Consider the following 16,976-nt stretch of genomic DNA (forward strand, 5'->3'; position numbering starts at 1 on the left):
AGATAGAGAAAGAGCTGTGCTGATATTAGCAAGCTCACGAGTGGCTTTGCTTTTTAGCCTGTCCAGTGCTGCTAGTGACCCTGTACTTGCCCGTGAAGTTGTGTTGCTCATGCTACTCATCTGTGTGAAAAAAGTTTGGCTGTTTTCAGTGAGTTTTCTGTTTACTATTTTGTCCCCCCATTCCACAGGAATTATAAAACAGGATCCGGTGTTACCTGATGACGAACCTCTTCCCCCACCCCCTCCACGCTCAAAGAATGCTATGTTTGAAGATGAGGAAAAATCTAAGGTAACTCATCGATCTCAGCGTCTCGGCATTGTTCAAACTAAGGCAAGACTAGGTGTAGTCTGCAGCAATGGTCCCTCTGAGCTGCCTCTTCAAATTACTGTGCATATGTGGCCACCCAAAACATTTCAAGAAGGCTGTGCAATTCAAGAAATCGCCCGCGCACTCAAAATAAAAATAATGGATACATTGATCTTCAGGTGAAGTAGGGTTAGAGGATGGTCTAGTCAGACCATGCTGTGTAGAAAATTCAGTCTCCCTTTTTAAGTGCTAATTTCATATTTATATGGTTAGGGTACAGTTTGGGAAGCAGAGAAGTAGAGTTGGTTGGGGCATCGCAATTTTTCTGCTTTACATGGAAAAGGTTGGTGCGAAAACTGACGGGAAGTGTGAGCAGGTGTAAGCTTTTTAATGTATCGGCCAGTACTTGTGTCTTGTTACTGTGTCCAGAACTGAAACTCTTGAGCAGGACCACTACTATATAGTGCCTGAATAAGACTAATTTAATTTCTATTATATGAGATTCCAGAATTTGTACTGGTTTTTGCAGCTGAAAAGTCTGTAATCTTTAGAGGTGTTTTAAATGATCTGAATCTTGAGGTAAAATAATAACTTTGGAATCGCTCCCTTGTAGCAATAATGTTTTTTCTTCAGTTGAGTGTCAGATGAACAGATGCACTCCATGCGCTCTCGTGAAAAATAAAGTAGAAAGACTTGGATTTCTATAATGTTTTTCACAACCTCAGGACTTCTCAAAACACTTTACAGCCAATAAAGTACTTTTGAAGTGTCATCACTGTTGTAATATAGAAACTTCATAGTTGTAGCACAATCACAGCCCATTCACTCAGTTGATCAGAAAATGGCCCAGTTAATATATATTGCTGTTGTAATGTTCATTTTCATCACTAGATGGTATTCTATAGTTACGTAATACACCATCTGATAGCTACTGGGAAAGCTTTAGTATTATGATCACACAATAGCATGTGATATTTAAAGTGCCTCTGAACTGTTCTGTGTTTTGTATTGACTGGGAGGGAAGTACCAAAGAAGGTTCCTGAGCCAGTTTTCAGCCGACTTTTAAAAGAAGTCTGGATATGCACCTCAAGTGCCATAATCTGCAATTTTACGGACCAAATGCTGGAAGGTGGGATTAGAATGGGCCAAGTGGCCTTTCTGTGCTGTAAAGATTCTATGATACTACGTGACATTGGATTGATTTGTGCAATTATATATTTTAGCTATTGGCCAGACTCCTGAAGAGCAATCACCCAGAGGACCTCCGAGCAGCAAATCAGCTAATCAAGGAGATGGTCCAAGAGGTGGGTCTTGTTCCCCAGATCCTGGCTTGCCAGCTGTCTGGAAAGTGTAAAGTGGAGATTAAAGTCTGTTTTTATTTTTAATATAGCAATTATTTTCGTATCGTTCTTTGTCTCATGATGTGGAGATGCTAGTGCTGGAGAGTGGAATATTTTCCATTCCATGACAAGTACCGTGGCTGCAGTATATAACATCTACAAGATACACAGCAGCAATTCACCAGGGCTGCTTCAGCAGCACCTCACAAGCCCACAGTCTGTATCACAGAATAATACAGTGCAGAAGAAGCCCTTCAGCCCATCGAGTCTGTAACCCCTAGAAGGACAAGGGCAGCAGGTGCATGGGAACACCACCACCTCCAAGCCTCCCTACCAAGTCACACACCATCCTGACTTGGAAATATAGCGCTGTTCCTTCATTGCTGGATCAAAATCCTGGAGTTCCCTACCTAAGAGCACCTTGGGAGCACCTTCACGAATTGCAGCAGTTCAAGAAGGTGGCTCGCCACCATCTTAAAGGCAGTAAGGGATGTGCAATAAATATTGGCCCTGTCAGCGATGCCACATCCCGTGAATGAACAAATAAATAATGTTTAAAAACTCTGATCAGGTGCAGACGAGTAGCCCTCACTGTAGCCCTTAGCCTCAGAGGAGCATCCCTTACTGCAGTACTGAGACATTCTGCTGTGTCCTCAGTCAGTCATCCGTTGGCCTCTTGAGTGAGATTGCCAGTTAGTGCCAAATAGTTTGCCATTTTACCGTATGGGTACATTCTTTGAGACTGTCCAAACTCGCTTTATATATTCCCCTTGCAGCCAGAAGAGCCTTTAATGGCGTCACTCTAGCTAGGAGTTGAACTCCATCTCAAAAGTGAGATCTACTGATCTAGCCAAATCCCCACCTACACCCCAACTTCCTCAATTTCTCTTTTCCTTTTCTCACCGCTAACAATTGAGTAAAGATGTGCTACCTGTGGAGAAGGCTGTATTGATAATCCGAGCCTAATCTTTAAATCCTTAGGACCAGAAAAGAATGGAGAAGATTTCTAAAAGAGTGAATGCAATTGAAGAGGTGAACAACAATGTTAAACTTCTGAGTGAGATGCTGGAGAATTACAGCAAAGATGAAACGTCTGAGAGTAATGAAGAAATAATGAAGGTGAGTGGGGAAGAAGAAACGCTGTGCATACACTGTTCGATAAGGTGAGAGGCATCAACATCTGGAGAATGGAACTTGCACCCATTGTCGATATAACACATGATTTACAAAAAACTTTTGAGCCATTGAGACTGCCTCACCTGAATGTGATTTTCTAATTAGATCCTGATATGTTGTTATGTTATGCTGTTTAGTTATGTATGATGGACTCACCCTAAGTGCCAGTAGGCTTATGAAGTGTGTCAGGCCCAACATGCATCAACTAGATACACCTTAACAGTGGTGTGGTGCTCCTAATGGCCTCTGTAGTTTGAGAGTCGGTATCATCCTCGTGGAAGTACAGCGTTCCCATACAACTCAGCAAGAACAATGTAGCTCTGTGTAACCTCTTGGAACAGTTTCACGTTCATCAACTGGCAACAATAACTTGCATTTATATAGCACCTTTTAATGTAGGCACTTCACTGGAGTGTAATCAAACAAAATTTGACACTGGGGCCACATAAGGAGATATTGGAACAGGTGACGGCCAAAGAGATAAGTTTTAAGGACCGTCTTCAAGGAGGACCGAGAGGCAGAGAGGTTTAGGGAGGGAATACCAGAATTTAGGGCCCAGACAGCTGAAGGCTCAGGTGCCAGTGGTGGAGCGGTGAAAGTTGAGGATATGCAAGAGACCAGAATTGGAGGAGCACAGAGATCTTGGAGGGTTGTGGGTCTGGAGGAGGTTACAGAGGTAGGGAGAGGTGAGGTCATGGAGGGATTTGAAAACAAAGGTACAGATAAAATAAACAAAGCAAAGGGTCAGTGATGAGAAAGGAAAAGGCAGAGTAGAGGCATACTTCACTTGGCAGGCGCTGACTTCGATTGTTGCACTTTAGCAAAACCTTACTGATGATTGAGCTTATATTCACTGAGACTTGGATTGATTTAGGAACAATGCTGATTCTAATCCACCATTTGTAACATTTGACTGACTGTTCAATGGCATACGTGCAAATATAAAAATGAATATCATGTATGAATTGTATTATGTTAGGAACTGCCTTGTATGGTTTATGGGGTTATCGCACTTACCTTTCACCTGTGAAAGCATTATTTTGATTTTGCTTCGACTAACCAGATGAGAGCCTCTTTTGGCCATAAGGAATGAATTGGAGTCACCTTAACCCAGCTGCTCGCAGGTGTAGTGAAGTATGCCCACAAGTCGACAGTCACATTGAGAGAGGCTATATGATGCATGGTGTAGAAGGGGGTTCCTCCTTCTTGTTGGGGTAGAATTGAAGGAGCTTCACATCTCATGCTATACTTGAGGTGGAGTGTGTTTGTAGAACAGTGGGTAGAATAGAAGTGATGTCCTCTTCCTCTGAAGAGCTCAAAAATACATAAACGTTCACATTACTTTGCATCATCGCTCCATGTGCTTGGCAGTTCTGAGATATCATTGAACTGTACAGTGTGCTTCTTGCAGGGATGAAGCGCTCTTTTAGCTAGTGGGGTGCACGTGTTGAGAAATCTCAGACGGCGTCCCTAATAGAGGATCGCAAACGTAATCATGAGAACTGATTCTCAATAGTGTAATCCACAAGCATCTAAATTGAAAAATGGTGCAGTGGGAAAATTATTTGAGAGTTTGTCATATAGTGACGTCTTGCCTCAATACTCCCTGAAGCCCTAATCAGTTTAGGATTGCTGATGGCAAGAGAAGTTCTTCATCCCATCTGCCTAGACTGGGAATAGCTGTGAAGGATATTCTGCTTATAATGTGTCTCAGACACAGCAGCTCCCATATGTGTCAGACAGTATCACATTCTGACTCTGCATGCTTTTATGAAGTGTGATCTCTTATTAATTGCTTTAACCTGCAGTGCACTGGGATACTTGCGGGATATTTGATTTTTTTTTTTCTTAATTAAATTCTTCTTTTCCACACATGATTGCTGCAGGAGTTGTACCAGCGATGCGAGAAGATGAGACCGACACTATTCAGACTGGCCAGTGACACTGAGGATAATGATGAGGCACTGGGTAAATTAATTGAGTAAACCTATCTAAATTGTTACTTTCCATGCACAGTTTTGCTTTGTTAATTGTGTTAAATCTAGTTAACCAAATATCCAGTTATATGAAACAGCCATGATTATCCTATTAAAATGAGCTACAGGCTACTGTTACAGCATGTAGATGTGATGCATGTGGGAGCAGTGGGTGACTATATACATAGGTGTTTCCACTGTTTACATATATGGGACACTTTTTTAAAGAAAGAAAAGTAAGAAATTGGCTTCTAATTGACCACAATTCGTTCCATTTAGACCTTGTGGCTGTAAAGAGACAGACAGTGATAAATACAACTCCCATTAGTTCTGTAAGATGTTGTGCATTATAAATAAAATGCATAGCATATATGCACAGTGGTACAGAGCAGTATTAGTTTAAGTAAAAACGGGATTGCACAGCAGAACTATTCGCATAAAAATGGTTGACAAATGTTGAAACAGTGAGCAAGTTTTCTGTTTTCAATACTGAACACCTTTTGTATTTCTAGCATTTTCTCCTTGTGTATCTTCTCATTTTTATCAGACTTTATCGGCTGTCAATTTCCAGTTAAGTTTCGGGCCTTTTGTTAGATGCTGGATGACTGTGTGATCCCACTGTTTATGTAAACTACAGGAAGTTAAAACAGTAGTAAGTGCAGTAGGTGAACAGGTTTTGTTAAAAGTAAATTTCAGTTTATAAGCTTGGTTTCAACTGTGTATTTTATTTTGCTGCCAGCTGAAATCCTTCAAGCAAACGATAACTTAACACAGGTCATTAACATGTATAAGAAGATAGTGAAGGGGGAAGAAGTTAATGGGGTGACTGACCTGCCAAACATCAAAGGTATGTAATGTTATCTTGTAATTTCCCCCTAAAATCTAGTAGTAGATGCAGCACTTCCCACAGTTACAATGTGTGTCAGACAGTATCTCATTCTAACTTTTCTTGTGTATGTTATCTCCTCTTTCTCAGCTTGTAGCGTGCAGCTCACAATATTACTTGCATTTTTAAAGCACCTTGTCTCTTCTCAAAGTGAATCTCACCAGACCAACTTTTGCGAGTGCTTTAAACTGCTTTGCAGTTAACTGACAGCCCTCCTGCCTCAGAAATATGCCACTAGTGGTAACATCAGTGGCTAAATAATCTCTTTTTGGTGGCATTGACTGAAGGAAAAGTATTGGCCAGGACACCAGAAGATCTCCCTTCCCTTCTTTGCCAAGGAATCTTTTAAAGCCCTCCGGAACCAACAGAGAAGGTAGATTGTTCGTAATTTGGTGTCTCATCCGAAGGATAATGCAGCAGTCCCTTAGTAGTTCACAAGCTTAACAGCCTCATTTATGAGCTGAAACCCTGGTATGGGACTTGAACGAACAACCTTCTGACCCAGAGGTCAGAGTGCAGCCAACCAAATTAATCTTGACACCGACCATTCAGTATGGTAGGAATGTAGATTCACGTCCGCAAGTTTCCTGTATGATTGAATTCCTGATTTCAGTGATGTTGAGAGGAAGCCAGTCACTTCCCCACAAAGACGTGAGGGGTCGGCTCCTCAAACTGATGTGTATTTATTTGCAGCATGTATGGACAGAGACTGGTGAAGGCACATGACATAGGGAAACTGCAAAGGAGAAAGTAAGAGGTTTGGGCAGTTTTGGTCCAGCACTTGGACATGAGTTTTAATCTCAAAGCCGCCCATATTCGAGCACTACATCATTCTCACTTGGAGGCTTTAAGAACAGTTGGTTTGGAAATGCTGGTGGTTGACTGGTGTATTAGAATCAGCTTTTGGAGATTTGGATCAAGTTGCAATGTTGGTTCGAGTAGAGGGATTTTAAATCTGCATTTAACCAGTGCCAAACGGCTCCTTGCATTTATGTAGTGCTAACAAATGGTGGTAACTATTTTGCTAAACGATTTTGTAACTTGTAGCACACAATTCAATTTTCTGACATTCCACAAGCATGATATATAGACAGTCTAGAATTAATCAGATCCTAATTTGTGAACACAATGGAATGTGACAATTGTGGGTGAATCCATTGACTCGAGGGTAAATTCACCAACACGTGATCCAAGCAGTAACCAGCATTCGAAGGGAGCAGAGGCTGCACCAAATGGTGGCCCTATCTCCAAAATAAGCATGGCTCCCACTGAAAGTGCAGCGATACTGAAATTGCCCGTTTGCATAAAGAGGTTATTATTTGTGCCTCTATGCCAACAAATAAGCAGCTGCACCTAAACAGGAGGGAAGAATAATTTATCTTGTTCGTTGAATAGATTCAAACTAATTAATAAAGAAATGCCCTGTATGTAATTGAGGTCAGTAATTTTTAACGTAGCTCAGAGATATCTGAGAAGATTACATGCCTCATGTTTTACGTGTTAATTTTTTTTATTATTATTTCCAGCCAGCAGTTCTGCTCTACTGGATCTGACCGGGTTGGATACTGGCTCAAACACTCCTTCTTACCCTGCTGCCCCTGCCAGTCAGACCTGGAACCCTGACCTGGCGCAGGATCTCAGCAGCTCTGTATCATTACTAGATGATGAATTAATGTCATTAGGTGAGAATTGTTTTCACAAATCGATTCTCTCCAAACACGCCAAACATAACATTTAATACCCTCTTGATAGTGTAGAATTTTTATTAATTGTCTCAGCTCATCTGCTGCTGAAACCCTGATCCATGCCTTTGTTACCTCTAGCCTTGACTATTCCAGTGGTCTCCTGATAAGCCCCGCCATAAACTTGAGCTCATTCAAAACTCTGCTGCCCGTTTCCCAACTTGCACCAAGTCACACGTTCACTTATCATCCCTCTGCTCACTGGCCTAAATTGACTCCCGGTCTGGCAACATCTCAGTTTTAAAATTCTCATTTTTGTTTTCGGATTCCTCCATGGCCTCGCCCCTCCCACTTTCTGTAACCTTCTCTGGCCCTGTGAGTCTCCAAGATCTCTGCACTCCTCCAATTCTGGCCTTGTTGGGCATCACTGATTTTTAATTACGCCACCATTGGCAACTGTACCTTCAGCTGCCTAGGTACAACCGGTCAGCTGTCCTAACATCTCCTTATGCGGCTCACTGTCAAATTTTGTTTGATTACGCTCTGGTGGAACGACATAGGACGTTTTGCAACGTTAACGCTGCTAAATAAATGAAAGTTGTTTTTGCTTGTGCAGCGTAGGTTTGGCTTGATTCTAGAGACTTTACCTGGTCCAAGATATCATGTGTTGGTACTCAAGTAAGCTGCCACTGCACTATTATAATTACATTTTTGCTCTAGTTGAAATGGTTGGGTATTTAAGTGCAGTAATTAAATGCTCAGCTCCCATCAAACTGTTCCTAACTTTGAGTCACAAGGGTATCTATCAGTCAAACTTTCACTTGTCTCAATTGTGCAATTGTTGGTTATTATCCAGATCAATAGATGAATTAGTAGATGAAAACTGGTAGACTGGTAAAGGGACTAACTATTTGTGGATTTGCCTCGTTTGGAACTAGTTGAGGAGACCTCGGCCCAAATCTGTCCTTGTCTCAACCATAAAAGTTCACAGCACAGAGGGAGACCATTTAGCCTGTCTTCTCTGTGCCAGTTCTTTGTAAGACCTATCCTGCTCTATCCCTTTCGTCTCCTGGCTGAAGGAGGATGTGCAAGGAGAAGTAAAGTAAATCAGGGTCAATTTTCCAGCTGCATGATCCTACTGCAGAGCATCACCTCAAAACTAAAATGAATAGAGAGAAAGTCACAGGCTACTTATGTGCGATTTCCCGGCAGGTGAGGCTCCGCACCAAGAACATGCAATTGGAAAATTTAGCTCACGTTTGTTACTGAAAAAGTGATACTGATCAGATCTGTTTATATACAAATAGGAGCTTATGTCTCACCTTTAACAGGTTATTAGATATAGTTGCATAGTTTGGTACAGTCTTTTAATCTAAATGGTCTATTGTAGAAAGTATGTGCGGTGGTAAATTACAGCATTGTTATACTATTGGTTGCTCTGTTAGAAAGTTACAGGAACAGCTTGCAGTTGTGAGGGAGATAGATATAAACAACAAATCTGTAGGCTACATTTAATCTCCAAGATGCACTGCTATGCATAAATCCTCAGCTATAATTCTTTCCTCTATTTCTCTATCTGTAGGGCTGAATGATCTGGTTCCGAATGCAGTACCTTCATTGCAGTCTCTCGAATCAAGCAACTGGAATGCATTTCAGGTAAGAAAATAGTGTGGATTCCAGCATTATTATTATTCATCTAACATTGAAGTTCTGTAAGCATTTCAAAAAAGAGAGGGCAACATGTCTCCTGAAGGAAGAAGAAAAATCATCTTTCAGAATGACAACTTTGAATAATTTTTATTCACCTGAGAGTTGAATCATTTTCATTGTGTATTATGGTAAACCAAAGCCTGCAAACCAGCCAATCAGATGTAGGAAGAATCTGGATTTACTTAGCCACTGCTAGCTGAGAAATGTTAAAAAAAAAACATTATTTATTCATATTGCTATATTGAGGTTGAGGGTTGAGACATTTTGTCGAGAGACCAACTCGAGGGAACTTAACTCTGCATGTAACTGTGCTGTAGATGTAAACGGGTATGATATAGATTACAGAGACATGGCTGCAAGGTGACCAGGGATGGAAAATGTACATTCAGGCGTATTCAGTATTTAGGAAGGACAGGAAAGGACGGTGGAGTTGTATTGCTGGTTAAAGAGGAAATTAACACAATAGTGAGGAAAGATATTAGCTCTGACGATGTGGAATCTGTATGGGTGGAGCTGAGAAACACTAAGGGACAAAAACGTTAGCGGTGGTTGTAAGTAGACCCCCAAACTCTAGTGGTGATGTTGGGAATGGCATTAAACAGGAAATTAGAGATGCATGCAATAAAGGAACATCTGTAATTCTGGGTGACTTTAATCTGCATATAGATTGGGCAAATCAAATTAGTCACAATACTGTCGAGGAGGAATTCTTGCAGTGTATACGGGATGTTTTTCTGGACCAATACATTGAGGAACCAAGTAGAGAACAGGCCATCCTGGACTGGGTATTCTGTAATGAGAGAGGAATAATTGACAGTCTAGTTGTGCGAGACCCCTTGGGGATGAACGACCATAATATGATGGAATTCTTCATCAAGATGGAGAGTAACGTAGTTGATTCTGAGACTAGGGTCCTGAATCTTATTAAAGGAAACTACGAAGGTATGAGGCACGAGTTGGCTGTGATGAATTGGGAAACGTTACTTAAAGGGATGACGGTGGAAAGGCAATGGCAATCATTCAAAGAGTGCATGGATGAACTGCAACAATTGTTTATTTCTGTCTGGTGCAAAAGTAAAACGGGAAAGGTAGCCAAACCATGGCTTACAAGGGAAATTGGGGATAGCATTAGATCCAAGAAAGAGGCATATAAATTTGCCAGAAAAAAACAACAGACCTGAGGATTGGGAGCAGTTTAGAATTTAGCAAAGGAGGACTAAGGGATTGATTAAGAAGAGGAAAATAGAATACGAGAGCAAGCTTGCGGGGAACATAAAAACTGACTGTAAAAGTTTCTATAGGTATGTGAAGACAAATTTAGGTCCCTTACAGTCAGAAACGGGGGAATTTATTATGGGGAACAAAGAAATGGCTGACCAACTAAATGTATACTTTGGTTCTGTCTTCATAAAGGAGGACACAAATATCATTCCAGAAATGTTGGGGAACACAGGGTTAAGTGAGAGAGAGGAACTGAAGGAAATCAGTATGAGTAGAGAAATGGTGTTGGGGAAATTGATGGGATTGAAGACCGATAAATCCCCAGGGCCTGATGGTCTGCATCCCAGAGTACTTAAGGAAGTGGCCCTAGAAATAGTGGATGCATTGGTCATCATCTTCCGATTCTATAGTCTCTGGAACAGTTCCTACAGATTGGAGGGTAGCTAATGTAACCCCACTATTCAAAAAGGGAGGTAGAGAGAAAGCAGGGAATTATAGACCTGTCAGCCTTAAGTGGGTAGTGGGAAAAATTCTAGAATCCATTATCAAAGATTTTATAGCAGAGCACTTGGAGAACAGTGGTAGAATTGGACAGAGTCAGCATGGATTTATGAAAGGGAAATCATGCTTGACAAATCTGCTAGAATATTTCGAGGATGTAACTAGTAGAGTTGCTGAGGGGGAACCAGTGGATGTGGTTTATTTGGACTTTCAGAAGGCTTTCGACAAAGTCCCACATAAGAGATTAGTGTGTAAAATTAAATTGGGATCGGGGGTAGTGTATTGCGATGGATAGAAAATTGGTTGGTGGACAGGAAACGAAGAGTAGGGATAAATGGGTCTTTTTCTGAATGGCAGGCAGTGACTAGTGGGGTACCGCAGGGATTGGTGCTAGGACCCCAGCTATTCACAATATATGTGAATGATTTAGACGAGGGAACTAAATTTTATTTTATTTATTTAAAGATATAGCACTGAAACAGGCCCTTCGGCCCACCGAGTCTATGCTGACCATCAACCACCCATTTATATTAATCCTACATTAATTCCATTACCCTCTCACATCCCCACCTTTCCACGCTACCTACCTATACTAGGGGCAATTTATAATGGCCAATTTACCTATCAACCTGTAAGTCTTCGGCTGTGGGAGGAAGCCGGAGCACCTGGCGAAAACCCACGCAGTCACAGGGAGAACTTGCAAACTCCACACAGGCAGTACCCAGAATCGAACCCAGGTCACTGGAGCTGTGAGGCTGCGGTGCTAACCACTGCGCCACTGTGCCGCCCAAATGTAATATCTCCAAATTTGCAGATAACACAAAACTGAGTGGGAGGGTGAGTTGTGAGGAGGATACAGAGAGGCTTCAGAGTGATTTGGATAAGTTGAGTGAGTGGGCAAATGCATGGCAGAAGCAGTATAATGTGGATAAATGTGAGGTTATCCACTTTGGTAGCAAAAACAGGAAGGCAGATTATTATCTGAATGGCTATAAACTGAGAGAGGGGAATATCCAACAAGACCTGGGTGTTCTCGTACACCAGTCGCTGAAGGTAAGCATGCAGGTGCAACAGGCGGTAAAAAGGGCAAATGGTATGTTGGCCTTCATAGCGAGAGGATTCGAGTACAAGAGCAGGGATGTCTTGCTGCAGTTAGACAGTGCCTTGGTGAGTCCACACCTGGAATTTTGTGTGCAGTCTTGGTCTCCTTATCTGAGGAAGGATGTTCTTGCTATAGAGGGAGTGCAGCGAAGGTTTACCAGACTGATTCCTTGGATGGTGGGACTGACGTATGAGGAGAGATTGAGTCGGTTAGGATTATATTCGCTGAAGTTCAGAAGAGTGAGGGGGGATCTCATAGAAACCTATAAAATTCTAACAGGACTTGACAGGGTAGATGCAGGAAGGATGTTCCCGATGGTGGGGGAGTCCAGAACCAGGGGTCATAGTCTAAGGATACAGGGTAAACCTTCCAGGACTGAGATGAGGAGAAATTACTTCACCCAGAGAGTGGTGAGCCTGTGGAATTCGCTACCACAGAAAGCAGTTGAGGCCAAAACATTGTATGTTTTCAAGAAGGAGTTAGATATAGCTCTTGGGTTTAAAGGGATCAATGGATATGGGGCGAAAGCGGGAACAGGTTACTGAGTTGGATGATCAGCCATGATCATAATGAATGGCAGAGCAGGCTCGAAGGGCCGAATGGCCTACTCCTGCTCCTATTTTCTATATTTCTATGTAACCTGGAAGTGCTTAAAATGAAAAATGTTCCCTTTCACAGCATCTCATGTTTAAATGAGAGAAATACTCACCGAAGAAAGAAGTAAAACAAACTCATATTCACTGTTTATAAATTTGTAAATTGGAAAAAAAAAACACTGCTGTAATTCCACTGGTGTGTTTGTCTGCTGTACCTGGCTAGAAGCGCAATTGTGAAATGCACCTGGTACAGAGGCTTTACAGTGAAGTACATGAATCACATAGACCCACTGTGCTGTAAATTCTATGCTAGTGTTTATACTCCACACAAGCCTCCTCCTGCCCTACTTCATTTCACCTTGTCAGCATAACCTTTTATTCCTTTCTCCCTCAATCCCTCTTAATCAGCTTCCCCTTAAATTCATCTATAGTCATCTCATCTGCTCCAGGTTCCACATTCTAACCATTTTCTGGATAAAGAAGTTTCTCTTGAATTCTTTATTGGATTTATGAGGGACTATCTTCTATTTATGGCCCCTAGTTTTAGACTTCCCCACAAGTGGAAACGTCTTCTGTACATCTACCTTATCAAGCTCATTCATAATTTTAAAGACCTCTATTAGGTTATCTCTCAGCCTTCTCTTTTCTAGAGGAAAGAGTCCCAGCTTGGTCAATCTTTCATGATCGTTCTAACCTCACCATTCTTTATAATTCTTGTAAATCTTTATTGAATCCCTTTCAGTACCTTCTGTGTTTTATAATATATAATTGACATGCTTCTTTTCCATATAAGAGAAAATGTTGTTTTATCCTCCCTAGTCCTCTGATTCTGATGACCTGAGTGGCCCCATAACCTCTGCAGAGTCCAGCGCATTGTCCTCCGAGTTGCTGAAACCAGCTGCTTCGACTGCCTGCCAGCAAAACCCCGCCGCTGCCTGCGTGACTTCATCCGCTGGGAACAAAGCCTTGGATGACTTGGATATGTTGGGGAAAACACTCCTTCAGCAGTCATTGCCTCCAGGATCTCAACAGGTCAAATGGTAAGAGGCCGAGGAAGCAGATCAGTAATTGGAGCCAGCATCGTCGCTTGTCTCATCTGGTTGTGAAGAACGTAGCTCCTCAGATAGTTCCCATCTCTGCCACCTGTAACAGCTCTGCCCCATTGGGTTGCCATCAATACTTTGGTGGGACTGTGTACAGAGATGGTGTATGGTCTATCATAAAAATATTTGAGGTTACAGCTTTGAGTAGAATGAAGTTCTCACAGTCAAGCAAAGATTGGAAGAAGCCTACAGTTAAATGCCTATGAAATACCTTTTGGCTTGGGAAAAGAGAAGGGCCGCAGTCTCCAACTGGAATATTTTCTTTCAATTATAAGAACATAAGAAATTGAAGTAGGCCATTCGGCCCCTCGGGCCTGCTCCGCCATTTGATAATATCATGGTTGATCTGATTGTGGCCTTAACTCCACTTTCCTGCCTGAGCCCATAACCCTTGACTCCCTTGATCAAAAATCTAACTCAGCCTTGAATATATTCAATGACCCAGCCTCCACTGCTCTCTGGGGAGGAGAATTCCAAAGATTAACGACCCTCTGAGAGACGAAATTCCTCCTCATTTCCATATTTTGAAACTGTGTCCCCCTAGCACTAGATTCCCCTTTGAGGGGAAACATCCTATCAGCATCTGCCCTGTCAAACCCCCTCAGAATCTTGTATGATCACCTCTCATTCTTCTAAACTCCAATGAGTATAGGCCCAACCTGCTCAACCTTTCCTCATAAGACAACCTTCTCTACTGTTTCCAGTGCAAGTACATCCCTCCTTAAATAAGGAGAGCAATGCCTTATACAGTTGTAGCAAGAAGTTCCTGCTTTTATACTCCATCTCCCTTCCAATAAATGCCAACATTCCATTTGCCTTCCTAATTACTTGCTTATAATTTGTTTTACATGCAGGTCAGCGCCACAGCAAAGACAAACTCTTCGAGATCTCCAGAACAAATCAAGCACCAACACTGCAGTTGCCTTGGGCACGCCGCCACTTTATCCTGCTTCAAGCAAGAATATCTCGCCAATTTTAACAAGCACAGGCCTTACCCCTCAACCTGATCAGCCGGTGGTATTTGCATGCAGTCCTTCCATTCCCCCAGCATCAAGCATAGGACAACCTGGGGCTCAGCACAGTGCACAAGGAGGCCTCAGAAACTCATCAATGCCTCAGCAGGAAATCTGCCTAACTAATGTTTTAGTACCTCTAGAATCGATTAAACCAAGTGAGTATCAAATGAATCTGTCCCCCTTGTTCTTCACTTAAGTGGAGAGGCTGTGATTATTCACCTTAGAGCCGAGAGGGTTAAAGAGTGATTTAATTGATGTGTTCAAGCTCATGAAGGGTTTCGATAGAGTAATTAAGGAGAAACTTTTTCTACTAGTGGGAGTGTTGGTAACCAGAGAACACTGATTGATTTAAGATAATTGGCAAATGAACGAGAGAAATTCGCTTTTTTTTTACACTGTTATGTTCTGGAATGCACTGCCTGAAAGTGTGGTGGAAGCAGATTTAATACTTTCAAAAGGGAATTAAATATATACTTGAAAGGGAATTTTTTTTAGGGTTATGGGGCAGGGCAGTGGGTCTAATTAGATAGCTCTTGCAAAGAGCCACCACAAGTATAATGGATCTAAGGGCCTCATCCTGTGCTATGTCGTTCCAGGATTCTATAAAATATTTTGACTCAGAATTCTTGCTTTGTAGGGAGTCTTTTGTGGTAATTTTTTTGAACTGGCAGGAATAGATTGTGACATAAGTACCACTGGTGAGGGTTTCTGAAGAAAAATACCATTATGGTATATTTTGGGGGATAATTTTCTACTCTGCTGCCTTGAAGAAGTCACTCCAGATTTGGTTCCATAAGGTGCCAGGCACCCTTTAGTAGATTTCCGAGCCAGCTAGTCATGTGTGACCCTTGACTCTCAGCATCAGGCTGTTCCACCTTTCATGCAGGCCCCCACCTGCCAAGATTGAGGCATATTAATTTTGTCATGAACATTGATTTTAAACTGTTGCTGGGAAGAAGAGAAGGCCTATTACAAGGGCTGTCAGACACTTAGCTGAAAAATATTTGCATACTAACAGACAGTGCTTGTGGAGACAAAGGACCATTCCCTGACACATTCAACCCACAATGGATTTTGATCACCAACATTGAAGGTGTAAGGAAGGGCATTCCAGAGACTACTAAGGTGATGCAATCCACCAAAGACAGGACTGGTTAAACCAGCTGGTCACATGACTAACTGGCTGGTCCAGGGTTTTTTGAACTAGCCACAGAGTTTTTGAACTGAGGAAAGACTGTTTGCTCCTGGAGTGAGAAGACCTCTCCTGTCTGCTCCATCTCTTTTTCACAAGCCTCTGGACCTACTGAGGACACATGAACTTCAAGAGAGATCAGTCTCCTACATCGAACAAGGTTTAAGAAGAATACTGGGCCCCAACGAAAAGCAAGACCTACCTACAATTTTACAGTGAGCTTGAAGAACAGTAATCAAAACCATCTTCAGATATTGCCTCAAACTTTTCCACTTTATTTCTTCTCTTTTCTGACTCTATCTGTATGTGTGTATCGCGTATACATGCTAGCACGGATACGTCACATATCCGTAGGCGCTAACCGAATTAGAGTTTAAGTTTAATAAAGTTCAACCTTTTTTCCTTTAAACCTAAGAAAACCTGTTTGACTAGTTTCTTTGCCTTAGTGAAGTTAGTGAACAAGGATTCATTGAGGAGGAGCTAAAAAAAATGGTGTGTTTAAAATTAAACCCCGTTACGGTAAGACCAGGTAAAGGCTGAGAGGGAACCCTGGACCCCTTTCTCACCTGGTCATAACATACCACAGAGGTCATCATAGTCGATCCCAACCTCATCCAGCTTACACACATCCCATTGCGTGATGTGGAGTGAGAGCTGGTGCGGGGCGGGAGATAGCGCAGGCTGTGGGCCGGGAGAGGGCGTCCAACTCAGTGTGGGTTGTGTATGTGGCGTGGAGTTGGAGGGGGTGTGTGGCACAGGGTGGGTGTATGTGACTTGGGGTGTGTTGTCGTTTGTACTGATCAATGCATTCCAATTGACTTTTTTTTTTCTCTCTCTCTACGAAACAGGTAGCATCTTGCCAGTCACAGTGTATGATAAGAATAGTTTCCGAGTTCTGTTTCACTTTGCGAAGGATCCTCCACCAGGCCAGCCAGATGTTTTGGTGGTGGTTACTTCAATGATCAGCACAGCACCACAACCAGTGAAAAATATAAGATTCCAGGCTGCTGTTCCCAAGGTACAATGGTCATCAGTGCCCTTCTTAGTATCTTCTCCTTTCGAAATTCTTTGTGAAACTTTTGTCATTTCACATTGTTGAATCATTTTAAACAAGCAATTGCCTCTTTCTTGAATGCATTGCATCTTGCTGACTTACAGTTTCAGGGCA

General features: G+C 42.1%; 1 protein-coding gene across 1 annotated transcript in view; it reads left to right on the forward strand.

The window, feature by feature from the left end:
* gga1 (golgi-associated, gamma adaptin ear containing, ARF binding protein 1) overlaps positions 1 to 16,976 on the forward strand; it is a 52,576-nt gene that overhangs the window by 25,628 nt on the left and 9,972 nt on the right. The window contains exons 6-15 of the mRNA XM_068019590.1: positions 189 to 289; positions 1,531 to 1,611; positions 2,629 to 2,766; positions 4,710 to 4,791; positions 5,539 to 5,646; positions 7,212 to 7,367; positions 8,950 to 9,023; positions 13,317 to 13,537; positions 14,455 to 14,771; positions 16,657 to 16,826. Coding sequence (XP_067875691.1) covers positions 189 to 289; positions 1,531 to 1,611; positions 2,629 to 2,766; positions 4,710 to 4,791; positions 5,539 to 5,646; positions 7,212 to 7,367; positions 8,950 to 9,023; positions 13,317 to 13,537; positions 14,455 to 14,771; positions 16,657 to 16,826 — 1,448 coding nt within the window. The remainder of the gene's footprint in view (positions 1 to 188; positions 290 to 1,530; positions 1,612 to 2,628; positions 2,767 to 4,709; positions 4,792 to 5,538; positions 5,647 to 7,211; positions 7,368 to 8,949; positions 9,024 to 13,316; positions 13,538 to 14,454; positions 14,772 to 16,656; positions 16,827 to 16,976) is intronic.

Source organism: Heterodontus francisci, chromosome 41 (genome assembly GCF_036365525.1).
Source record: "Heterodontus francisci isolate sHetFra1 chromosome 41, sHetFra1.hap1, whole genome shotgun sequence".
Classification (NCBI taxonomy): Eukaryota; Metazoa; Chordata; class Chondrichthyes; order Heterodontiformes; family Heterodontidae; genus Heterodontus; species Heterodontus francisci.